Source organism: Agelaius phoeniceus, chromosome Z (genome assembly GCF_051311805.1).
Source record: "Agelaius phoeniceus isolate bAgePho1 chromosome Z, bAgePho1.hap1, whole genome shotgun sequence".
Lineage (NCBI taxonomy): Eukaryota > Metazoa > Chordata > Aves > Passeriformes > Icteridae > Agelaius > Agelaius phoeniceus.
This window is the reverse complement of record NC_135303.1, coordinates 75,373,924-75,400,245: the sequence shown is the minus strand read 5'-3', so window position 1 is coordinate 75,400,245 and position 26,322 is coordinate 75,373,924. Positions and strand designations below refer to the sequence as shown.

Sequence of the window (26,322 nt, the reverse complement as noted above, 5' to 3'; positions counted from 1 at the left end):
GAAAACTTCTAGACATGTAGTTTCTGTAAAGCCATTGAAGCCAGTGGTAAAATTTTCTGAAAACTGAAAGACTTATACCTTTCTATTATAAGTCACACCTTTTTGGATTAGGCTTCCTAAAAAATACCATATTTGATTGACTTTTCTCATTTGTTCATATTTATTTTGTTTTATCTATGTGAAACACTATTCTGACAAAATATTGTAATCAAATTATTCTGGAAATGTGTTTTCTCTTAAGCTGTCAAAACTATGGGATGCATTAAAAAAAGCAAATTAAAAAAAAAATCAAATGCAGTAACTAGGCAGAATCAACACATGCTTTTATTTCCATTGCATATAAAATTTCATATGAAGGTATCGATGTACAGTACTAACCATAGGCTGTAAGAGAGGCTAAGAAACCAGTGAAAGAATAGCCATGTGCAATGTTCACACAAGTTGCCACTCTCAAGACATCCCCAAAGAAAATACCGAATTAAAACAGTAACAAGAAATTGTTCAGGATTTCTGTTGTTGTAGTGTCCCTTTTAGACTATATAAAACAAAAGCATTCGAATTCCTTTGGGCCAGGGCTGCTAAAATCTACAGTTTGTGTCTAAAAGGAGATTCTGGTTCTTCTTGGAAAAGAACCTCTCCTTTCATGAATAAGTCGCAAATTACAAGGGCTGGGCATCACTGGAATGGAGAAGAGGTTTTTACCTCACTCTGGCAAATTCAATGATACCAGCTCTGAGTTATCTGGAGTAATGTGGCAAGTCAAACAGCAAGAGTTGCTCAGTCCAACCTGCAAACCTAATAGTAGTGTTGTTGAAACATCTAACAGTTTACTGCTCTTCTGTAGAGCTAGTGCACTATGCTACACACACCTGCGCAAAGCTTTAGCTACACCTATATAAAATAAACTTTGGCTACTTGTAACACTAATATTGGAAAGCATTTCCAAGGCTGAAGTTGTATATCCTACTATGGATTCTGCTTATACAGTGATCATTTGTGCTACTAAAGAAGAGACATTACAGACAATTGTAAAAGTGTATGAGTTAAACCCTCTTAATTCTGATCATTCCACTTCCCATTATGCATTAAAATCAAATGTTTATTAGAGATGCTTTCCAAAGCTGTTTCAGTGCATTTCAGCACTGAAATGCAGCATCAATTATTTATCTTTTTTAGGAACAAAAAATGGCTGCAAGAATCCCCAATTACAGGCTGTAAAAAGATATTCAGAGACAATATAATTACATTACCAGAAGTCTGCAAAATCTTGAACTTCCAGCAGGGTCAAGAATGAAAATTTATTTTAGTATTACACATATTAGCTTGTAAGAGTATCCCCCATCGGTTCGCAACTAAAAATATGTAGAAATGCCCAGCCCCAGCCCCAAGGCTACCTTACTTTCAAATGCAGCTAAACAAGAAAATATTTTTCAAAGTTAAGGCACAGCCCTGGGACCAAAGACCTGCAGCTTTTTAAATCGATATATCTTTATGTATTTTATACTTTTCTTGAATCTTCCATAAATGAGCTCCATGGTGACACTGAATATATTACAGGAGAAGAAATGTACAAGGAATATGTATACACAATAGTCATTCTCTCACCAAGAGTTTCCAGATACAGCAACACCATCCTGACAAGGATGATGTTATAATAAGAACTGATAATTTACAATTAACATTACAGTATGTACATTACAATAAATACATGGTTGTAAACAGAGACAAACAAGACTGTATTACAGGTAAGGTCATTTGGTGAGAAAAATGCATGGCACAAAAAATAAATAACGCATTTGAAAAGAACTGTCAAAGCTTTCTATAAAATCCATTTCATTCAAGTTTTAAAACTTCTGAATGTTATTTGTTCTATCTATATTCTTTCATTTTGCTTTTTTAATGACACAAAACAATTTAAGAATTTAAATACAGCATTACTGAGTACAGCAACTTGCAAGCTAAAGTGTACTTTTATAAACAAGGTGATTTTTCTTTTTTCCTCCCACTCAATATCTACTCACTGCATTTTTTAATGGCAAAAATATTCACAACACATAAAGCCACTTGTAAATTGTATTGTTTTAAAGCAGTGTACAATGCTAAAACACACTTTGGCAAAAGAGGAAAAAAAAGATTGTACAGTGCATTATATCCCCAACTCTAAGAAATGGTATCATTTTCTATGATTTGATTGTCCACATGTACAGGTGTATATCCACAATATGGTTTTATGTTTATTTACTTTCAATTAGTGCAGAAACAAAACCTTCCAGGTCCTACTGGTTATTCTGGAATTTATATTGCTTTTCCACTACTGAGGTTCCAGGCACTCTTCGGGGGCTGAAAGGACTTTTAGATGGATCAGTTCAGCAAGAAATAATGAAAAAAAAAAAAAAAAAAATTAAAAAAAACCCTCGTAACACAAAAAACCCCAGGAGTTATCTTCATTCTTTTATTCCTTCTGCATCTTCTGTGCTAAGGCCCTGTAAGGGCTAATGGTAAAGAAAATTATGACCTGGATATAGAAGAATGCAAAATTTATTTAAAAGTTGAACTATTAGCCAATTAGTTTAAAATGGGCTTTTATTCTAGATCTCTGGTAATTTAGAAGTACCTGCATTCATATCTGCAAATTTGCTACAAAAAAATCCAAAGGGAAAATAATGGCTGCTGCTATCACCTTTTGTTAAGAAATTATCTTGATATTGTAATTTTAACAGAATTTCGCAACGTAGGAGTCTGTTAGCCTCCATAGGCAACCATTTCCTATCTTCTACATGCAAAACTACAATTCTAATGAGGAGTAAAATGGAGGAAATAAAATCACATCTTCCATGTGACCAAACATCAAGACTGAAAAATGACAAAGATGAACTCCTACCTCCCTTTAGCTTTCCAAGTTATGGAAGCTTTCAGTACCAATCAAACTGAAAGGTAGGATTCCCTTAGCACAAACTGGATAAAGGATGAAAAGATCTGAGACTGAAATAATATGGAGAAAACTACAACTCTGATGATGCACTGCTCTTTTACACAATAATATAAAAAGACAAGACTGGCCTGGCTCTTCTAGCAACAAAGACATGAAAAAATAACACTAATCATCATTTTTATTTTGTACACCTCAGATTAGCAAATGCTTTAACTAGATATCTACCCAGATTAAAAGTTACTGGGAGTCACAAGTTGGAAATATTACACTTCTAATTTTTGCACCAGAACAAGTATTTCATACATTGTATTTGTCTGTTCTGATTTAGCAGTCTATAGCTCCCAGTCTGAAAAGCAGTCTGAAAAACCATGTTTCAGAGGAACAAAATCGATTAGAATAGCAAAAGAGGTGCTTTTGTACTAATGACAATTCATTACTCTTTTTACAGGCTCTGGTCCTGTAAGTCCTAGTGTTGGTGGTCCCAGCTGGTATCACTGGGACCACTTCTTGTAGTAAGACAGAGTTGGCAGGATCAGGCTACTATGAGGACAAAAGCACTGTATAAGTCCACTAACATATCTGGGAAAATTGTGATGAAAAAACAAATAAACAAAAAAAGCTATCCTACTGAAAAGGTTTTATGTCACACAAAGAATACTCATAGAACTCACTAATATATAAAACAATAGACATTTACAGCTCAATATCACCATGACATTCTAAGGTGCCAAAAAAAAAAAAAGAGAATTAAAGGAAAACCCCTACAAGTATTATCCAGTGTAGTACAGATTTGTACTGAAAACTTGTAAGTTACTTTTTGGAAAAAAAAATAACCAGAGGCAGATGAAAGTGGGGTTTTTTTTAAATATAATACCTTGGTATATTTAATAAAAGTGAGCTCTAAAAAAGATCTCTCTTTCACATATTATACAAAATGAAGAGGTTAGTGCAACCCAGTGGGTCACATTTTTTTCAGTCATGTCTCAGAAGATTAGAAATAAGAAAATTATGCAATTTTCACAGCTTATCTTCATGTTGGTAACAGAATCCATTTGTGTCCCATCATTTTTGTGAACTTGTTTTCCTGTAGGAACCTCAATGTTTTTTCTGTCCATTTTCTCTACAGATGAACATTATCCAATGTCTTACAATACAATACAATTAATTCAAAAACTATCAAAGCACACCAACATTCATTTGGCAGGTGGTACTCCTCTGAAAGCATTTGCTTCATTTAATGGAATCTGCCAAATAGAGACCTTATTAAAATGCAATTTATGGATGTTCTCCCCCTGCTTTCTGACAGCATGGAGGTGAAAATTCTGTTTACAATATTCCTGAGTGCCAAACTGAATCATCAACTTCAGTTTTGATCAACAATCATTCTGGCAGATAACACCAAGTTCTGACCCTGGTTGTAGTACGTGACATATACTTTGGAAATCACTGCCTACATTAAAAAAAAAAAAGGAAAAATAAAAAATCTGTAACAAAACTGAAAATACCCAAGTCCCCCCTACCCCCCCCACAAAAAAAAAAAAAGAAAACAAAAAGAAAAGAGAGAAAGAGGAAAAGAAAGGGAATGAGCAAGAGAAAGAGACTGTGTTTTCCTTGTTATGTGTCAGGAGAAGGTTCTTCTACCATACAAGGCTCTGCTGTTTGGTTCTCCTCCTCCTCTACTTCTTCCCCTACTTGCTCATCAAGAGGAATTTCAGTGGATTCTGAATCCTGGGTGCAAAGAGTCTTGGAGTCACTGAAGCTGGTGTCTTCTTCTACTTGACTGCCACTGTCCTTTTCGGTGTCTGACTCACCATCTTCCTCCAGCGTTAGTTCAAACTGAAATTTTTCAGTTTGAGCCTGCTTTCCCTCTCCCTTTTCTTCAGGTGCAGGAGAGGGACTTCTAGGGATTGTGCTCTGATACCACTCTCGATTGTCCTCCAGTGTATCTAAGATATCCTGGGCATCCGGGTGAACGAGATCTGCCCACGTCTCCCACAAAGGATGAACAATGTAATCTATAAAACCCACCTGTTTCAAATAATGCAAGAATATGATTACTCACAAAGAAATGAGTAAGTCATGCAAAATATGAGAAATATAATGCTAGGAAGAGACACAAGATACATTACCCTTAGAGGTGGCTGAAAGGAAACCATACTAGTTTATATAACAGATAAGGTCCTTTACTTTCCAGAAGTCTGTTTCAGGATATTGGATAACAGCATGGAAAGGGTTTGATTTCAAGTAAAGTGCTCATTCCAAACAACTCCACTGCATCTAGTGAGCTAGATACCTGATTTATATTTAATTATGTTTTTGAAGGAAACCCCAATCAGCTGTACAATAGTTTCTTTTGGCATGCTGCTTTTCAGGTCAGGACAGTGATGGAATCCCTTCAGCAAACATATTGCCGCACACTATGTTTTCACAGTAAAAGTCCCAATTTGCCTCATTGACACCTGAGGAGCTGAATTAATTAACTCAGAGGAAGAAAAGAAAAAAGTGCATTCAGAAATTGTTCAAAACATGACTATGTACTATCCTTTTCTTCCAAAAGGTTTAACTACATTATAAAATCAATTACCTGTGATTTTTCTACAGATGCATTGTGCTTATCACACATGGGACTTATCTCCATTCCCCTCTCTCGTTCCCGGTCTCCCTGACGGAAAAATTCCTCCATTATTCTATCTGTCCATTGGCGGTAGAGGTGGAGCGGCTTGGTAGGGTTGCTCAGATCTGCACAGTGCACCATATTCTGAAGAACCTAGAACACGTTGAACACCTGTGGTGTTATTGCACTGAAGAAAAGCAGCTCCTTTTTTATTCACATTTCTGGTGACTGTAAAACACAATCTTGAAAATACACGTAATGCAAAATTTATTCTAAACAGCCAAAACTTATGTGGTTGTGTGCTTTTCACACTTGCATTAATAGCCATGAATTACCTAGCTTCTGCTGCTTGTCGCTATAAAGATCACAAAATCCTTGTGAGAAAGAGAATAATTTTTTGATAATTTGAAGGGAAGGCCAAAGCCTCATTCAGTCCTGAACTACCCTAGCACTTTGTTAGTCTCCCAGAGAATCACTTAAACCATGTCATTTAGACCAGGGAGGAAAGAGAAGGAAGCAGCAAATCATGGTGTGAAAGAGACAGCTCTAATCCATGCTGGAGAATGGGGAAGGCAATGTTATTAAGTATGTAATACAAGTGAACATTTTCAGGTGCATTTCCTTACCTGAATCCTGTCTGAATAGTTATCAAGAAGCAGGACACCAGAACTGGTCACTTTTTTAGTTTCAACCATAGTTTTTAAATCAGCCAGTAGATTCATATGCTTAGACATATCTGTTGCAAGTACCTAGAAAAAAAACAAACAAAAAATGAACAATACATAAATTATTCTACTGGAGTTTTTTGAAAAATAATTGAACATATAAATCAACATTTTTGGAAGGAACCCATAGTTTCTATGTCTGAATACATGATACAAGTAAGAGTCCTGTATATTCATAATAGTAGGTTCTCATAATAGTTTTTTAAAGAATATGACAAAATCATTGTTCAGCATTGCTCAGAATGAACTGATCAGCCCAAATTCATTATTAATTCAGTAGCAAATTTCTACCTGTAATGGTAGAATGGCATCATCAAAACCAACTTGAAACAGAATAGTATGCCTTCCAGAAGTGCATAGAAAGTGAGTGGAACTTAAAAGACCCCACTATTTGTATTTGGGTAAGATATGACAAAACTTTAAACTTTCACTTCATTGTTTATGGGCCTGATGACATGTAATTTATTATAAAATACTTCTGTGCTTTATTATTCAATGTCCTAACTCTGTGGAAGACAAAATCTCAAAACTCACAATGTCAATGACCATTTTCCTCAGTGATTGTCTCTGTTTTTTGGTCAAATTCTGGAAAATGTCACAATTTTCTTCCTGCAGCAGCTTGAAACCCACAGCCAAGTGATGATTCTCCAGTACTGATGAGTCATTGTACATCAAGGCGAGTTCAGAATCTGCAGTAACAATTGCAGGGCAGAACGTTACCAAAGCCTGTGCTTCTACCAAATCCCTTAAGATCTTTTTCAAATTCATTACATGCATAACAAGACTTACAGATAAAACTTTTAGAAGCAGCCCTGAAATTTACAGAATTATTCACTGAATAACTTAACTTAAAGTCAAGCCAAAGTTGAGCAAAACAAAGAAAAGGCTTTGCAATGATGCAGGAACACATGCCTGTAGTGGCAGGTGAGAAAAAATATAAGAAAGTTAATTTTTAGAATGAATTTTCATAACTGCAAGAGGCAACTTAGAAAATATTTTATGCATAATATATGCAAAAACACACCTCAACTAAAACACACTGATGTGTTGTCTTCTCATGCCTCTCTCTGTCACAACAACTAAAATCCTACTGTTAGTCAAGTTTCAGCTTCCCAGCACTTTCACCTGGGAATATACAGCTGAGGCTTTTCTGCAGGTCTGGTGCTGAGGAGCACCAGCTTCTTGATTTTCAAATCATGTCTTTCTGAAGTTATCTAAGATGCTAAGATGCCTAGTGAACCATACAGTCATTAGTCCATGACAGCTAAAGGCTGGTAGGATGGTAACAGCTATGCTTCTGTCTTTTTCATGTAATGTTCTGTGGTGTGAAACTGCAGGCAGTGGCCTTGAATGCTGCCTTGTTTTTGGGTGTGGTCAGTCCCTGATGCTGTCTGTAGTACTGTCTTCAACAATGGAATTATTCTCACCTCAGTCACCCCATATGGCCGTGACAATAACACACACTTCCCAGCCATGCCTGTGCTAAGGCACACATATAAGGTCAGCTTAGACCTGCTGAACAGACAGCTCTGAAAAATCAAAGCAATTACAAAAATGTCTGCACAGCTTTAGCTTTAACTCAGGTATACTGCACAGTCAGCTTGCATATGCTTTAAGATACAGCTTGTAAATAAATCTATCACAAAATACTCATATAGTTTTTATGCGATCATACTTTTCCTGTGCTATAGTAACTTCTGTTTATTGCAGTTGTTCTAGCCTAAGTCTAAACATACATCAGTCTAGTCCACTCTTAGTCCTCTTTTCTTCTTTTACACCAGCTATACTTTTAAATGCCCCTGGTTCAACAGGAGGCCTCTAAAAGCTTTGATCTTCAGATTTCATTAATCTCATTATCCATTCTCCTGCTGTCTTCCTCTCCTGTCTTGAATTAATCGATCTGTTGAATCAGGGAAGTCTTCCTCTGCCTTTTCTTATCCCAAAACCAGCAAAACCATAACAGCAAAAGCAGAAAGAAAGCAAGTTTGTAAAATGATCTCTCTTTCGTCTTTCACAGAACACATAAAAAGCTTGCATACTTGTTTTTCTCATGCAGAAATCACATACTAGTCTATTTTCCTTTCAAACAGCTTCTGATTTGCTGCAACTGCAAAACACTCCACATTGCCAAAATACTTTGGAAGAGCTGGAGCTACAGACACAGTTAAAATGCACTCAACTTCAAAATGGATATAAAAATGGAAGAAAGTTCCCCTTTTGTAACCTCTGTAACTCATTGTGGGATTCAAGAGCATTTTTCTGGGAGGACAGAGTTACAGTAGTAAAATAAATATCTACTCTGAGGCTAATATACTTCATATTTGTTTGTTATTTAGTAATTTATTTTATTTAGTTTTTTATTTAGTATTTATTCCAAAGGGATTTGTTTAGTCGACAACTCTGTAATAGACTTTATATAGGAAAATAATAGTCAAAAAAGTCACAAGACTAATCATAAAAAAATATGAAAATATGGCAAATATGTACATACTTTAACTAAGTCTAACTAAGTCTATCATGTAACTAAGTCTATCATGTTTTTTTTAAATGCATTCTTATATTTAGGTGAAAAAATTAGATGGAAGCAAATTATCTTCTAAAAGTCAGGAAAATTTTGGATTTGAGAAGCGAACATTAGATGATTTTTTTCTGTCTCTTTCCCTGCAGTTTCTTCCTTGCACACAGAACAATTTAAAATAAACAAAATTCTTTGTTTCTTTCAACCTTGCAACAGCTGAAAGTTTCAGCTAGTGTTTTACTTGATTGACACAAAAGCCTCCTTTATCAAAAGCTGAATTGAGAAAAACAAGATATACTTCTTAAGCTGATAATTATCAGTATTAATATGATTCCTACTTTAGCTGAATTTCAGTCTAACTAGAAGTAAAAGCTTTATGCACCACTACTCATCCCTTCAACTAAGTCAACACTCTTAAACCTAAACAATTCATTGGTTTCCTCACAGAACCTTGGAGCTACCAAGTATAACATGGTACTCAATTTCTGACTCAACAAGCAAGGAAAAAGCTTTACTTACATATGCCCACTCTTAAGATTTAATTAAGAATTTGGTTTTCGCACAAAGCTTGATTCACTCTCTGCCTGCACTGCTGAACTATACTGGTCCCCAGTAAAGCACAAAAAATACAGAGTCAATCCTCTTTCATGAGTATGAGTCATAAAATTCAATTTCATTATAGGATGGCCCTTAGGCCATTGGGACAAACAAAACTAGGTGCAGGCTAAACTGAAGTACATGTCTTATTTGAATATACAGCAGCAATGAGTCAGAGCAGGAGCTCCCTTCTTCGAACGCTACTGCTGACTTGGGGTCATCCTGTTTTAACACCTGTGAAATAGATTCTGCCCATGTGCAGAAGTGACAGTATCTATAAATGTACAACCAGATGGGTCAAATACACAACTCCAGGTATGTTTCCATTTCTGTTGCTTTTTCTTCTTTTGTGCTTGGATTATTAGTATTATTTAAACTTTGCACTTCTGGGTCAGTTATCATAAAAGGAGAAGTTTTCAGAGAGCAGAAGAAATAACCCAGTATGATGGAACTTACATTGACCTAAAAGGGCAATACTACTGACATCAGGCAACAAAATCCAAGCAAGTCACCGCTGGGGCAACAAACTATTGAATAAATATGTCATGATCAGGTTCAATGAAGTTGACAGTGATTTTCTTTCAGTAGATGATTGAAGGGATAAAGGTTCAGCAATGCTGTCAACAACAGCCTTGAGGAATGCAGAAGTACACTATGTTTCAAATTTGGAGATAACATTGGAGTCAGAAAAAACCAAACATGTTTATCATAGCTGCAGAAACGGGGTGAGGAAATTCAGTCTACAAAGCATGAGAGATCAAAAGCCAAGTACAGGATACAGGATTGTCTGTCTGTTTGCTAAAAAGAATCATGCTTTTCTGCTTTCTGAATTTCTACCTATCATCACACCACGTTTCCAATATAAACACATAAATTCTTGTCTTGCCTTTTTTTTTAAATCTTCCTTCATTCTCTTCTTAAAACTTTACCTATTTAATGTAAATCAACTATATTTCCAGGAGAGAAAACATGCAATACATCAAAAAAATGGCAGGTTAATAGTTTATACCTTAGTAATTCTTGCTAGAGTGTACTGTGTAAATAATTTCTAAAGTTAGAAAAAATTCAAAGTAATATCAGGTTTAAAATAAAAACATCTATCTATTTACTGAGAAAAGTTAGAGATAGAAGCAAACAAGGAATGAACTGGTGGTATTTTTCAGGTGCTATGTGCAGACCTCACAGCAAATTTTTGAGAAAACCACTAAGCATCAAACTTACTTGTGTTGATAAGAAATTGATTTGAAACCCCAGGATGATCTACATCATGTATTGCACTCGCAAAAATTGCTGCAAGAATCTCCAAATCAGTGAACACCGCCTAGAATATAATTAAGCAGAAATGACAATGACCAAACTGTGAAAAATTGTTTCCAGTAAAAAGGATTCTACTTGATGCTGGATGTGAACAAGCAAAACACATTTAAAATATATCATGATCTCTAGAGACTTTACACACAAGTTATTAAAGCCTTTGTAAAATCATCAATTATGTAGAATTTCATAAATATTTCAAGTTTGGCCAAAGTAAAGTGATTTATACTTCATACAGAGAGCATCACTAAATTCTGCCACAACTGAAGTATTTTCAGCTTCAGTCTGTAAATAAATCCACCTCTATTAGGCAATTAAGTACAGGTTTCTAATTTACAGCACAAATTAAAGTTAATATTTTAGCCTGCCTCCTCTGTATCTGTATTTGAAAGATGCACATCTCCCATATAAAGAAAATAGCAACAGACTACACATCATATCACTTAGCATTTACTGATTTTCCATTTGTATGAGATTACCAGGAAGATAGGAAAAGAGGACTGCAATGGACTTGGAATGTCACTGAGCCCAGTGCCCTGTTGTCAGAAGCACCCACATGATGCAAATGCTTTCAAAACTGATCATTGCTCAAAGTGCAAAGACCAGCAGTGGCACTGGGCAGCCATTGGCTAAAGCTCTGCTGAGAAAAAGGCCATGAAAAAAAAAGGTCTGGAAAAAAACCCCTAAATTTTACTGATGACTAGCTCAGCTGTGTGGTGAAGCCAGTGATGTTTTAAGAACATTACCTGATCTTCTTGAGAAAAAGAAAATTTTTCTCAATAGATTTCCAAGTCTTTGAGCATCCAAACCTGCCAAGGTCTACTTATAACTCTCTTTTTAAGAAGAAGGTAATACAGATGTATTCAGTAACATTAAAGATTGACCATTATAGGGTGGTCAAAATGCAGCCCTTCTTGAAAATGAAGGTAAATCCTTTCGAACTAATAAAATTTCTACTACTTCCTTTATCTGATTTTTTCTGTTTGCTGGGATATATCAACATCAATGATTGCTATGTTGAGACCTGAACTGTGCTTAAAAAAGGGAAAATCTCCATCTTTCACATCCTTCTACTTCAAAGATTTAAGAACTTTCAAGAAGAGAATTTCTACAAAAAGAACAGATTATTTTCCCAAAAAACTTTGAAATATTTATTGGAGTGGGGGGAGTGTAAGAAAAGAGAGTCCAGTGAAAATTTAGTACATGTTCCAATCTGTCTTAGAAGTAAATATAAAAGTAGTGTTTCTGGATCAGAATAAACTTTCCTAAGAACTTCCACTTACTGTAGTTAGGCAGAATCCCACATGGGAAATAGCTACAGAAAAGGATATAGCATAAATAGTAAGATGGTAGAAACAAGATATGCATTGTGTTACAGTGAAAAAGGTTATGACAGCAAAAATTTCCATGATTTAAAATAAAAAGAAGAGGTGTTTTCTGCACAATATTTACATTAACTTTGATCCTCACACAATATCTTTGGAAGAACAGAATTCATCAAAGAAATGCTAAGATTTCTTTTAAAAACATTGCAGAAACTAAGATCTTTAATATTTAGTTTAGGAGACTCTCAGTGCATCCCTTTCTCTCATGACTGCCACTTTTCTTCTTCAGTGTAATTTACCTCTAATGCTGGGGTTGATAGTAGGACATGGGTTGACTGAACAACATCTGCAGCGTGTATGTTATTGTGGTACGCCACATCTGCATGGTAATGGTCTTCCAGGGTCATCAAGTAAGTAATTAAAGTATCTGCTGGAATCTTAAAAGTTTTTAACAAGTCCCTCTCCTATAAAAGTAACGGAAAAACAATTAGATTTCAAAGCACAGAACAGTCTCCAAGATAAAAAAGCAGCATGACTGCTCATACTTGCCTGGAAAATAGTGTGCATGATGACAGTCAGAGGTCTGTTTCCAGATAACTCTGCTACTCTGAAAACCTGAAGGCCCCACTTGTTCAAATCTTCAAGTTCCTAGAGTAAAATCAAGCAATGAACAGGTTGAAACCTAACATAAAAATTCCTGCAATTTTTGAGAGAAGCAATTATAAACAGAGGACTCATTAAGACCTGGCTAGTGTGCAAGTTACATGCTCAACCTTGCAAGGGCTAAACTCTAAACTCTGCAGCTGCTGCTAATCTTGCAATATCAGAATTTACATCTACCCATTTTTCAAATTTTATTTGTCTAAGCAGGAAAGACTGCCTCTTAAATGAATTGCTCCAGAGGGAAAAACTCTACAGTATCTTGAATGAGTTTAACTGACACACTTTGCTATCTCACTGTCTATTGACAATGAAGTTCAGTGAGGAGAAAACCTCCAGAGATGTGCAATTCTGCTGAGTGCATTTCTGCAATGTGCAGAGATGGGCAATTCTGCTGCTCTCGCCCTGGTCTCAGAAACACTCTTCAAATAAGATTCCTGAAAAAGTTAGAAGAGGCATAACTCAATCAAAAATTCCTTTATACCAATTTTCTGTTATTACCAAGTAGTTAGCTGCTGGTTCAAAAAATAGTAAGAAATTTCATTAAAAATAAGAAAAAGAATGCACATAAAATGATACAGCTAAAATTAGGAAGGGTAGTTCTAATGCTATGTACCCTTGTGCATTTTTTAAAAATAAGTTTGCTATCTATACATTTTCATTCCTGTGACACTATACAATATGTTTACTCTTCAATCTTCAGATACTATTTATGAATAGGGAGGCTTCTTAATGCATACACAAATGCCAGATGAAATTGTCTTCATGCTGAAATTAGCCCTTATGGTCTGATTCTGATTTTACTTGCTATTCTTCCGCTCCAACAAATTTGGGCCATTTCAAGTTATATAAATGCTTGGTGCTGCAGCTTGAAATCAATGTGTATAAGCAGAGGATGGAACAATACAGAAATATCCACACTCTGTTTATATAATTTCAAGGACATATATATATATATTCTCTACCTTGGCAAGGACATCTTCTTGGTCTGTTTTAACTCCAAACCTGGGAATACTGGAATTAGTTAGGCTGGAGCTGTGCATGAGTTTTTTGACTCCACTGATCTGGGACATTGGCCTCTTCTTTTTCTCTTTCTCTTTCTGTGTTGGAGAAGGGATTTCAACTTCATGTTGCTTGTCTTCAAAAGAATGAATAAAAAGAGAATAATTTATAAAATAATTATAAATATTACAAAATTCACTTTTGAGTTGCACCTTATGGACTTTTTAAATCTTAGGAAAACCTCTTTTAAGATTTGGATTCTTTCTGTCAAGATCACCAAACCCATGAAAAGTTAAATATAGACCTATACTTCAGTAAAAGCAGATCTCTTTTACTCAAATTGCCTCATTATTTCTGAATTGGCTTTAAAAGCAACTTGTGACTGTCTGATTACCACTTCTCCCATATCACTAGTGCTGTAGAAAGGGTCAATCATCTCAGTATAAAAATGTTATTACAACCGCACAGGAATACACTTTGAAAGAAAAATAATTTTCTTTCTTTTTTTTTCAGGAGAAACATTCTCTGAAAATGTATTTCAAAAGCTGTCTATGTGTGTCCTCATGTAAACCTTTAGCAAACTTTTTCAGGACTTGAAGACACAAAGAATTTGATACTTGTGGACTGGTCCTGTCTACTAAGACTGTACAACTTGGAAAGCCTTTTGTGTTTTCCAAGCCACATCTACAATAACTTGGATTGTTGGCAGTTCATGCCATCAGTGCAGTGTTTCTGCACCTCCCAGCTACAGTCAATAATAATGACAAAACAAGAGAGTGCTTTGTTAACCTGTGAATTTTGCTGTGGGATTTTGCCTCCGTAGCAGTATCAGCAGCATCACTTAATAAAATTTATTGACATATGTGCCAGCAAAACTTTAGACAAGAACTAAAGTGAGACTAAAATATATTTAGGCAACTGCCACAGGATTGCTGCACAACCAGTATGGGGTTGTGGAGAGCTGCAAACATCTGTTTCAAAGAAACCCAAGTTAGTGCAATGAAGGGCTTTTCTGAAAAAAAACTACTAGGAACATGAATTAATTTTTGTTTCTTTTATTCATACTATATTTCAACCTAGAGTTTAATGATTCCCTTCAAATAACCTCTTTTTCTTTGCTGAAATGTACCTCCATCTTTTCCAGACCTCAAGGAATATACTAGTAAAACCACAAAAATCCAGAAAAGATGTTTCTGACACAGGAGATGAGCCAAAACAGCTAAAAAAACCTTAAACCAAAATAAAACTTGAAAAGAAAGTAAGAAAAATTGGGATTTTTTACATGTGTATTTTTTCCTTTCTGCAATATTCATTTCCAATACAGACTTTGAAACCAGATGAGGTTAGCAAGTCCATTTCTAATTAGGAGCTTTTTATATGTTTGCTTTGCTTCTTCACCTTTTTTTCTGCCTTTTTTTCCCTTTTAATTACCCTTTAGCAGATACTTTTAATGGACACCTCAAATTCCAAAGAAATCACAATGAAGAAGAGACTTTGGAAATGTCACCAGGTTGTAGCCTAGAGCACTGAGTCCTTGGACTACCACACCATAGTTCACCACTCTCCCTGTAAGGGGAAAAGAGCGAGGTGGAGCGTGGCAGCCCTGGTCTGGTGGAAACCAACAACAGATGAGCAGCTGTGACTTGTGCTTGCGCTTTGATGTTTATGGTTTCAGTCATGTGCACAAAGTTTAGTCCCATCAAACAGAGGTTCGTTAGCTGAGCTGTCAGAGTAACTCAAGTGAAAGGAAGTGTCTGTCTGAATGACTTAAATCTCCAGAGAAACTCCGTGGGACTGCCTCTGCTTTTGTAACTTTGAGCAGACAGGGCTGTGCCCATCTGAACATCCAGAAAAGAGAGCTTGCCATTTTGACCCTGTTTATGCTGTGCTCAACTACAGGTTCTCAAACATTTTCCATTCATAGAAAACAGGTTAATGATACTGAAAAAGGAAACTTTGCATATTATTATACACAATATAGAAGCCTTATGTCTTTTTATTATTATACACAGATTATATTTCTAATCATTGTAAATAATTTCAAACATTGATATATCCCTAAAGGAAAACAGTTTGGTTTTGGTTTTTTGTTTGTTTTTTTTTTTTTTTTTAATAAGAAGAACAGAAAACCCTGTTTTCTCATGACACCTTCCTAACTTACAAATGTGAGAAATTTTGCAGATATTGAGGAGGTAAGTTGCATATTAAAAAATTAAATTAGATAATAAACTCATTAAATACTTTTAGGGAGAGAAAGTTTTCTCTCTTCATAAATGTTCAGAACCTATGTATTTAGACCACATATTTTGAAAACATTTAAGCAATATATCTGTAGATTAGGTGTTTTCACTATTGTGCTGCTCTTATACCTACAATTCTAAGTATCTAGTTTTTCATGCAGACAGAAAACAGTACCCATGGTCCAGTAAATTAGAAGTGATTGCCTCTCTGGCCATCTTTCTGCTTGTGACTGAGATCTCATGCGAAAGGCTGACAGATGCATTTTTTTACCCTGTCAAAGTAAGTCTCAAGCTTCCAAATGAAAGCAAGCAGAAGCTGGCATCTCAGTCTCCGCAGCCTAAGTGGGTCATCCTTTCAGGCAACTGCACACTGTAGTTTTCAGGGCACATGAAGCGGGGCATTACTGCTTGTCCGTGACAGAGGCTTGTCCCTCTCCCAGTGTCTGAACCCTGCTGTGCTGCAGCAGTTGGCACACTGCTGCAACCCTGGGTCAGCTGAACAGACACATTCAGCCATCCCTTTTGGGCAGGGTGACAGGGTAAAATGTACCTCACAGAAACACCCCTTCTTCCAAAAAAGCCACAAAGCACCAGCTATGGTATCTCACACAGAATAAGATGGATATTAACATGTATGACTGTCACTTTTTAAAGTACATGTTATCCTAATTTAGATGTATTTCACTGTGCATCTCTTATTACACTATCTTTATGAATCAATGGTATTTTGCTCAAAACATGTTTTGAGATTGGTATAATATCTTTATCTTCATGTTCAATCTCAGCAATACAAAAGTTTTCTTGATTTTCATGAATTTTAAGAAAAAAAACCCATGGTTAAGGGACCATATTCTTTGTAATATTGTGTTGGGCTTTTGTTAATGCTCACATCCCAACATGCCAAGATCTTGAGCTGCAAAAGTTTTCTGGAAAAAAGTCTATTCAGATGTTTATTTAGTCACATGCACCTAACTGTGCATGTGCAGGCAGGGAATACCAAAATATCTTAACTGCTTGCTGTGAGATTTTATGAGGTTACATGCACTTATATGCTTCCAGCACACTGAAACCTCTGCAATAATTCCAGTAGGAAAATATAGTGGTAGAATTCTCTTTAATATATAAATATATATATAATTACCTCTCTGAGACTAAGCCAGTTGGTTAGTGCATGGTGCTAATAAAGCCAGGTTGTAGGTTTGAGCCCTGTATGGGCCATTCACTTTAGAGTTGAACTTGATGATCCTTGTGAGTCCCTTCCAACTCAGAAGGATATTCTGTGAATCTCTGCGATTCTCTAAAAGTCATTATATTAATTTCTTAATATAGTATCAGTATAGTTGTTTTAATATGTATATGAATATTTATCTGTAATTACACATACAGGGAAAGCACCTACACAAATTAATTGAGTTGTGAGGAAGTGGATCTAACCTGATCTCTCTGCACAAATGCTGACAACAATATGATAAATGCACAGTTCCTGAAACAAGAAATTAATATGGAAAGCCACTTGCTTTTAGGCTCTAACACAGCCCAGAGAAATATAAAAAAACCCCAAAGGCAAAAAAGTTAGCTTTTCATAGTCTTACCTAAGAAAGTGTTTGATATATATTCTGAGACCTGATTGCCTGACCTGCTCATTTCAGAGAGGTGGGTTAGCTCACGGTTGAGCATTCTTTTAAACTGGAAAAGAAAACAAAAAAGTGTAAAGTTAGCTACATCAACATATATTTTAGTTAGAATAAGAACATGCAGTCACTGTATAACTGGGGAAAGAACATTGCATTAAGAATATATATTTATATATATATATACACATTATGGCATCAAGAATATATACTGTGTAAGCAGAAATCACAAGTTGGACAATGTCATTCTTAACCTTCTAAAATACACCACAGTGATTCAATGACTGAAGTACAGTGTCCTAGTAGTAACTGAAAACTCTAAGGCATTTGCACACACACAAGTTATAATATTGCCTTTCCAATTTTTGATTTTAATTTCGAAAGCAAATAAAAATTTATTTATATCCAAGCTGGTCTCTACTAGTTCTCTCATAAGATTTGCAAATTAATCTGGTTTTGTATTTTTTGCAATTTATTTGGTGATATTGCAAATCTATCTTACCTCTCATCATTAATCTACCCAAAATTACTTTACAACATTGCTCCAAATAATCCAAATATCTTATTAATTTCATACTAGCCAATATGACAAGAGGTAGGTTTTGTTGTCTCTGACCTAAAATTATTATATTCAACAAATGACTTGACCATTCTACTATCTCAGAAAACTGTAAGCATCTCTAAGAAACATTGGGGTAGAAAACACCCATCAGTGGAAACACCTTCTATTTCCCTCTTAGCAATTCACTCTAGGCAATCTATAGGATAAAAGCAGATACTAATATTCCATTAAATGTATAATTAATTAGGTACACATCACTGAGCCTTTCGTGATTCCTTCTAGACATCAGGGTGAAATGATATCCTGTGGTATTATCCTTCACAGGTTAATTGCATAATACAGCTCTCACTGTCCTAGGTGCATTTTCATTGATTATAGCTCTGCCTTGATATTACCAACAAACAGAAGGCAGCAATACTTACAAATAATTCCAGCTCTTGCCAATAAAAATTAGCATACATCTGTCACTATTAAATTTTGCCTCCTATTGTGCCATCCTTTTATTTTGTTGTTGGATTTCTCAGTCATCTTTTCTCTTAACAAAGCAAAATGATTTGTGCAACTTTCAGAATCACCTTTTACCTTCTCCATGCAGTCATGACTATCCATTATATCAAGGAATAGCTACCCTTAGAGTATATACATGTAAACATTCCTCTATGTTGAAAACTGGTTCCTCAAAGGAGATAAACCACTGTAGTAAATTTTAACCATCCCATTTCCATTCCAATGGAATCATCAAAGGTATTTCTTCAAAGTAGCCTTGCATAATGAAAGGTGTTATTTTCTTCACAATATCTATGTAAGCCACCAATTACCATATCACTCACAATGTGCCCAACAAAATTACCTTTAATAAAACATTCTAACCATTTGCCACTGCATTTTCCTGCCATCTTGATGTGTCATCAGCTCAGGAAGTTCCAGAGCTACAAAGACTGGATCCTACTTTAGTCACAAGCCAAAGGCTCAGCTTTGATCTCAGATATAGCCATGTGCTAGGAAGTGCTCAACACATGTCTGAAAATTAGAAGCATACTGCAAACACAGCTACACATACTATGAGAACTACAGAGCTATGCACTCTAGACAAAACCAGTCTCAACCTCTTCAGCAATGTATAATGTTTATCAGCAATGTCAAATGTTGAAAATTCAAACCAAGTTTACCAAGCAATATAATGACTGGTCCAAAAACACCAAGACCTTTTTCTTAAAAGTCTGTCTTTTAGACTTTTAAACACTTAAGACACTTAAGTCATGCTTACACACTTTTTCTTCTGTTCCCATAAAAGGTGAGAAACTGTAATATATAAGACAAAAACTGAAGATGTAATGGAATAGCTTGTCTCCGGACAACATCCAAACACTGCAGCTTCAACTTATTGAACTATTGAGTATAGGAATATTAATAAAATGTCAGGAGTTGACAAAACCACATTAACTTCCAGGCATGTCATCAGCTTATCCATTAGTACTTCAATATCCTCTCTTCCTTAATTTGATTAGCTAGTTCACTGGATCCTAACTTCAATAGATCCTCATCTCCCTGGTTGTTTCCTAGTAAACACTTCTACATAATGCCCAATTTGGTGTTGCTGTTTTTGCTGCAGAAAAACACTAATTGTGTCATGTTCCACACTCTGGAATAAAAGACCATCTAGCTATCACTGGAATGTTCTTCTCTTCAGGATGTCTTCTTAAAGGTTTTCCAGCTTTGAAAGAGGAACTAATCAGTATTTGCAGGTACCTGACACAGGAAACAGGAAGGATTTTTTCTTCCCCCAAATAATAAATTTAACTGCAGGGAGTGGGTAGAGAGGTTTGTCATTTCATACTGGAAATCATCTTATGGAACTTATGGAGTATATACTCTTTAAGAATTTTCAGCTCAGTATTTGTTGCATGAATATCCACAGCAAATGGAAGGTATATTACATTCTTTTCTACTGCTATGTTCCCCACGGGTCTGTTCCAACCTTCATCTTCCCACGTCCCATCATCCCACAAGTCAGTAGAACATGAAAACTCAACCATTTGCTTGAGAACTGCAGAATAGTCTGTGTAACTGCTGAACAAGGGTGTAAAGTGGAACAAGTCCCTCAGCCTCTGCAAGGCCCTCCTGCTGAGAGCAAATTCAATTGGAGATGCCTTTGGCTTTGAAGAACTGTAGCTGCACAATTTCCTCATACTCTTCCACATGTTGCTGACGCCACAGGACCAAAACTTTAATTGACATAAAAACTTCTGGACTAAGCAGGAGTTTAGAGAACTGTTTTGATTTTTCTAATTATCTGACAAAGCCTTACAACAATCATTGCCATTGAATCAGATGAAGCTGAAGACCATATGCAGACAGCAGTGGCTGATGCAGAACAATAATGCTCTTTGAGAATATTAAAAAAATCAAACATGAGAGACAAATAGCAATCAAAATATTCAGGCTTTCTTTTGTTTATACTGTTTCACTGTATCTGTACTTTGCTCAGTCCACTTATGTTTCATAACTTGCCTTTTAAGGAAAAAAAAATCCTTTTTCTAAGAAAAAAGCAATCAAAACAGCAAAACCAAATTCAACCCTATTATTTTTTCCCAATTTTTACCTATTTCTCAAAGATTTAATTTGGGCCCAAGTGCACCCATAAATAATAATTTGTTTCAAAGATGCACGTCTTACACAGCTCTGCAAAATTACTTTATAATGAAAGTTTGCCTCTCACATGGCTCCCACAAGCTCATATTGCCAACCAGAAAAGTAGGTTACATCCGTAAGCCAGCAATGTTTTATTTATTCAAGAAACAAAAAGTGCTTGAAACTTATCTAGAATCCACAATCTCATAATTTGGCCTCCTGCAAATAACACGTTGCACGTTATGTTCAAAACAAGTCAAAGAGGACATAAAACCATCTTGTTCCTAACACCAGTAAATATTAAAGATGATATGTTGAATAAGAATTTTAAAAATCTGAATGTAATATGCTTTCCAAATTCAAGAAAATAAGTCATAAGATCAAAACTCTTGTTATTAATAACATTTAAACCATAACAATTTAATTACGATATGTGAGCTAGCATGGGGAGGAAGCAGAGGTTTTTGGCTTATCTATGCATATATTGTATTTTTCTCAGAAAGAAAGATTTTCACATATCCTACTAGGCATTTTTAGGTTGGAAAAATGACACATACGTCAGTTTGGAATGCAACAGTCCTTGACTATATCCTTAGAATATCACCCTGAAAATGAACTGGCAATAAAATGCCCATTAAGTCAATTATACAGTTTTTTCACTGCCAAATACTGATGTCAGAGCAATAGAGCCATAAGCTCTTTTCTAAAAAATACCCTGAAAATATTTCCTTAAGCAGAATTTTTAAAATTTCATTTGTTTCTATTTATTTTAGATTTTAATTTCAGCTGGGGTTAGGGGGATGGGGGGAATAAGAAGGAGCAGAGCCCTCAACAAAAATACCAGCAGAGCATTCAAATAACATTGAAAATGTCTCTAAAGTGAAATGAGTAGATGTGCATCTTTAACTCCCTTTATACACCTAAGAAGTCTGCTCTAGCAAAAACTGTAATACATGAGAATAAAGGTACATACTTTAATGCTAATTAACTGAGAACGATTTCCTAATTGTTTTAAGTTGCCAAGAAGAGGTTTGTAGTTTAGGTCTTCCTGGGCTAAAGCCCAATGTGGGCACATCTCTGTATTTATATTACTGTTGTCAGCCTAGGATAAGCCTACCTGGAGGAGTTTTTTTTGAAAAATACAACACTTTTCTGATGCCAGCAAAGACACAGAGGAAAACACAGACAAACTTTTGGAGTAACCATGTTCCCAGATGGCAACCAGAGCACTGATACATTTTTTGGAAGAATTTGAACTTATGTTAGAAAGAATCACTAACTTCAGATCCAAACAGAGTTGATTTATGGCCATGAACAAGTTTGGACCACACACTTTATATATATGCGGGCTATTGTTTACACTTTAGAAGATTTTACAAATTTTGTGTAAAGTTCTTGACTCAATTACAAAGAGCTTAAGTAAAGAAGCAGCCAGCAGCTAGTTGTGTGGAGAGGAAGCACACAGAACCACTCTTGCTGAAGACTCCCTGCAGTAGCAGGGTCTCTTCCACACAGGCTTTCTGTTCCTGCAGAGAAGGGGACTGTAAAGAGGCTGCCTCCAACACAGCCTTTGGCACCAATGCTGACGGTGAAACATGGACCAAAAAGCCCAGTCCTGCCTGGCCTTCAGTTTGAGCATTTATCAAGTTCCAAGTCCAGAGGAGGCTGGAATAAAAATGCTCAAAAGTGACAGGGGACTCTCATAGCACTAGCTCCCAAACCAGTGGGGCAAAGATCCCAGTTTCAGCCTTTGTGGCTGCTTCTTTTCTAGGTAACATTTCTAAAAACTTACATGAAATAGAATACATTCATGGAACATACTACTAATACTTGGAACATTCAACTTACATGACTATGTTTTGTTTCTGAAATACCTACCAATGCTATTTTTAAAATAGGCTTGTATCTCAAAATGAATAAACTATATTACTAGACTTGAAGAGCTTGTATTCTACAATATAACAAGGAATTTTAAATAAGTCAGCCTTACAAATTAACATAAGGCTTCTGTCTGTAGTGCTTATCAATGCAAAACCATCTTTGATTTTTAGCAGCATTCTGGATACATTAACAGCATTCTTAATAGCTAAAGGTTTGTGTTGAAAGCCCATGGGTTTAATTAGTATCAAGGACAGGCACTGGTATTTATAATAAGCTACAGAAAGGCAGATATCTCTAAGGCTGTCATTATGATAGTGGTGCTCATTTTTTTCAGTAAAAGATACTCAACAAAAACCAAGGGTAAGCATTCCTATTTTCCAAAATATAATTCACAGGAGATAAAGTACAGCCTGAAGCACACAGAAATATGTATATAATAAGGGATAGAAACATATACAGTGTTATATCTTATATTACAAACAATAAGATACATCTTATAATGTATTACAATCGGGAATAAGATATTTCAATCTTCAGAATTTCATAAATTCTGAATTTATTGCAATTATTAATCCATAATTGCTTGGAATGTCACAAAAACAGAATGTCTTTGCTTCTTCTCACATTTTTTTCTCTCAAAAAGCGCTGTAATAAAATTGTGCTCACGGACGACTTAGCTTCCTGACTAAAATCATTGTCTGTAGACAGTATAGGACACTCTCTATACAAAGAACATTTTTTCCCCATGTGTACTCAATTACACCATGGTCTCTGCTAAACTTCAATTAGAAAAAAAAGTCTATGAATTCTAAAGGCTAAACAATAAGAGTGAACTTTAATTTTTTTTAAATTGGTGATTGAATTTTTCTGATTTAGCAAGAGGAACATGACAACAGCCTAGAAATGCAGGAAATACTTTCTAGTAAATTACAATAAATTATTTTTAGCTGAAATGAAAAGTAATTTCATCTTATTGCTTTGGCAAACAAGAAAGTAATCTACCTAGCTAGAATAATGGGATGAATTTCTTCACAGATGACTGATCAAAATCCTTGATAATATATTGTAACAATTCAGCATTAGCTGAAAATACTCATAATTGGACATAATCAAGCTTAACACTTCTATTTTAAAAGACATACATACATACATCTATTGTAAAAGTAGGTATTAATAAAAGAAATTCAATTGTGCAAATATAATGCTTGAGCTATTCTTAGTCATTTAATTCAACGTATGCTTTCTTTAGTTCAGGAGAAATCAGAATTTCTTTAAAGCAGAATTATTTGGCACATGTATGGTATGTCAAGCAGAGGATAATATTTTTTTTTTTACACACTCGATAACAATTATAAAAGTATACAAGCACCAGCATTTTTCTTAAGTACAAGCATAATTTTTTAGGGATAAACCAAAGCTCAGATATTCTTTTCTATTAAGTGGATTTCAGTTCTGTGCGTTGACAGGCATACTGATTTAACTCCTTGATGCAAAACTTTTCCATAAAAGAGATAAATCTTATTTAATTCCATTTTCTAGCAGTATTGCTATTTCAAGCTAGTTCACACTGCCCCATGTAACAATATAGATCAGGATTAAAATATGGCAATTTCCAAGGTTTTAATCAATAAGCTGTCACACTCACAGAGGCTACCAAAAATGCTGTTGAAACACAGTGTTCATAATTTCACCTTTCTTCAGCTATTAAAACCACTATGAGTCATGCATCCACCCATTATCCTCAGCTTCTTAACTCATGCTCTCTTCTATTGTATAGTATCTGTTTTTGGTATTTGGAGTTTTTTTAAAACCTTTTAGTGGCTAGAAATACAGTTTTGTAGCAATCTTTTTCTGAAAGAACATAAAACCGTTCTGAATTTCTTTGGCTTTAGACTTGGTCTAATCATTCACTGAAGTAATATTATTTTAAAAGTCCCAACACAGTTTCTAAGACTATACTGTGTAGTTCATTCTTCTTGCTGAACAAAGGCTTGTTGTCTGATTTTCACTTCAAATTATTCATAATCATATCACCCAAAAATCCTCACACTATTCAGTGATCATGCAATCATGCACCATAAATCAAAGTTCTTAAAAGGTAAAACAAAATCCTACCTTTATGTAGCCCCAAGAAACTGAGAGTAAATAGTTTGCCTCAGGCATTTTCGATTTTTTTCTATACTACCAATCTAAGCTATCAGTTCTTTGCTATCTGACACTGCAAAAGACTTCCAAGAATAAAGATTCCGTCTTTCCTCTCCTAATTCTTTTTGCTGGTCTTCAGGTTCTCAGTGACTGTGTGTTCAGGAGGCATACTGAAGTGAAATCCAACCGTGTGGTCTTCCGATTGTATAAATGCCATTTGTGAAACTCCAAGCATTCAGAGGCAACGTTGAAGACACATTTTGTACAAGCTGAAGAAATTTCTGAAGAGCTAGGGATATGCATATTTCCTGAACACCAGGATTTAATGAATAATGTATGTCAAGATGCTCAGCTGCTCAAAGACTTGCTCTATCAACAGCTACCAAATAAGGACCTGAAGAGGAAGCCACAGACAGTGGCAGCGATCCCTCCCATAGAGCCATACTAGCAGCCAATAGTGTGTCATCCTAAAAGATATAAATCCACAGGGCTGGTATCATGATGTACGGTAATTTCTCATTGGCTGATTCTGGGGACTCTCCTGGGCATGGGATACTTCTTTTTTTCTTCTTTTCTCTTCCTTTTTTTTCCCCCTCCCTGACAGCAAATGCCCTTTTCTAATGGCATCCCTGCCTGCAGCATTCACATGCCATTCAAAAATAATTGGGCTAAAGTCTCATCACTTCAGCAGCATTAACCCGTTTTCAATGGACACGCCATCCAAGCAGTCAAAATTAGTAATGTGCATACATCTGTCTGGATTGCCTCGTGGGATTACTTTTTCATATGGAAGAAAAATATATTTTGAGGTGTTTTTTATGTGAAAGAAACCCAACATAAATAGATCTGTCTCATTTCTTGAGTAGTTTATGATGTACTTTAACAATGAATTTTTTTGGCTTTTATGTCATCTACATTAAAAAGTTATCCACCTCAGACTATTGGGCCAGACTGCTAATGCTTTTTTATTTAAAAAGGTAAATGCAGTTACTATTAAGCAAAAGCAAGTCATGCGTCTTACAGTTCCCAGTAAATGTTAAGCTTCCATGGAGATGTAAGTGAGATAATAAGAGTCCTCAAATTCTCACTGTATTTATTCAACTTCTGCTCTTTCTGCCTCAGCAGATTATTATAATCAATTACAGCTATACATCATTGAAGAAAAGAAGGGATTGATTGAAAGTGGAGTATGTCAGTGAGCTGACTCAAGCATTAAATAAAAGATCCCACCATCTGCCACTCAGAGACCAAAACTTGAAAGGAGGAATACATTATGCCCACGGCAGGGGGGGTTGGAACTAGATGATCTTTAAAGTCCCTTCCAACCCAAGCCATTCTATGGTTCTCTGATTATCTTGCTTCACTCTGTGCAAGGCACATGCACTACTGCAGCAAATTTCAGTCTTTGTTGTGTCAAAAGAAAGAAAGAGTGACAATGGGCAAATGCCTAAGAACAAGCTGAATGAGGTGCAGTGTTCAGCCTAATCCCACACTGCTGATTCACTGGAAGATGCTGACTGAGAATGGTCATAAGAGAGGTTTTGG

General features: G+C 35.6%; 1 protein-coding gene across 5 annotated transcripts in view; it reads right to left on the bottom strand.

Annotated features, from left to right (window-relative positions):
- Positions 1-302: 302 nt before the first annotated feature.
- PDE4D (phosphodiesterase 4D) overlaps positions 303-26,322 on the bottom strand; it is a 354,607-nt gene continuing 328,587 nt past the window's right edge. For 4 of the 5 annotated variants that reach the window (XM_054651719.2, XM_054651720.2, XM_077171319.1 and 1 more), the window contains exons 7-15: positions 17,520-17,613; positions 13,651-13,823; positions 12,575-12,673; positions 12,325-12,489; positions 10,608-10,707; positions 6,806-6,960; positions 6,173-6,295; positions 5,517-5,699; positions 303-4,960 (exon numbers count right to left, since the gene is read on the bottom strand). In XM_054651719.2, coding sequence (XP_054507694.1) covers positions 4,547-4,960; positions 5,517-5,699; positions 6,173-6,295; positions 6,806-6,960; positions 10,608-10,707; positions 12,325-12,489; positions 12,575-12,673; positions 13,651-13,823; positions 17,520-17,613 — 1,506 coding nt within the window. In that variant the 3' untranslated portion in view covers positions 303-4,546. Of the gene's footprint in view, positions 4,961-5,516; positions 5,700-6,172; positions 6,296-6,805; positions 6,961-10,607; positions 10,708-12,324; positions 12,490-12,574; positions 12,674-13,650; positions 13,824-17,519; positions 17,614-24,747; positions 25,190-26,322 lie in introns of those variants that run through there. The other variant, XM_054651725.2, reaches the window with a different exon arrangement.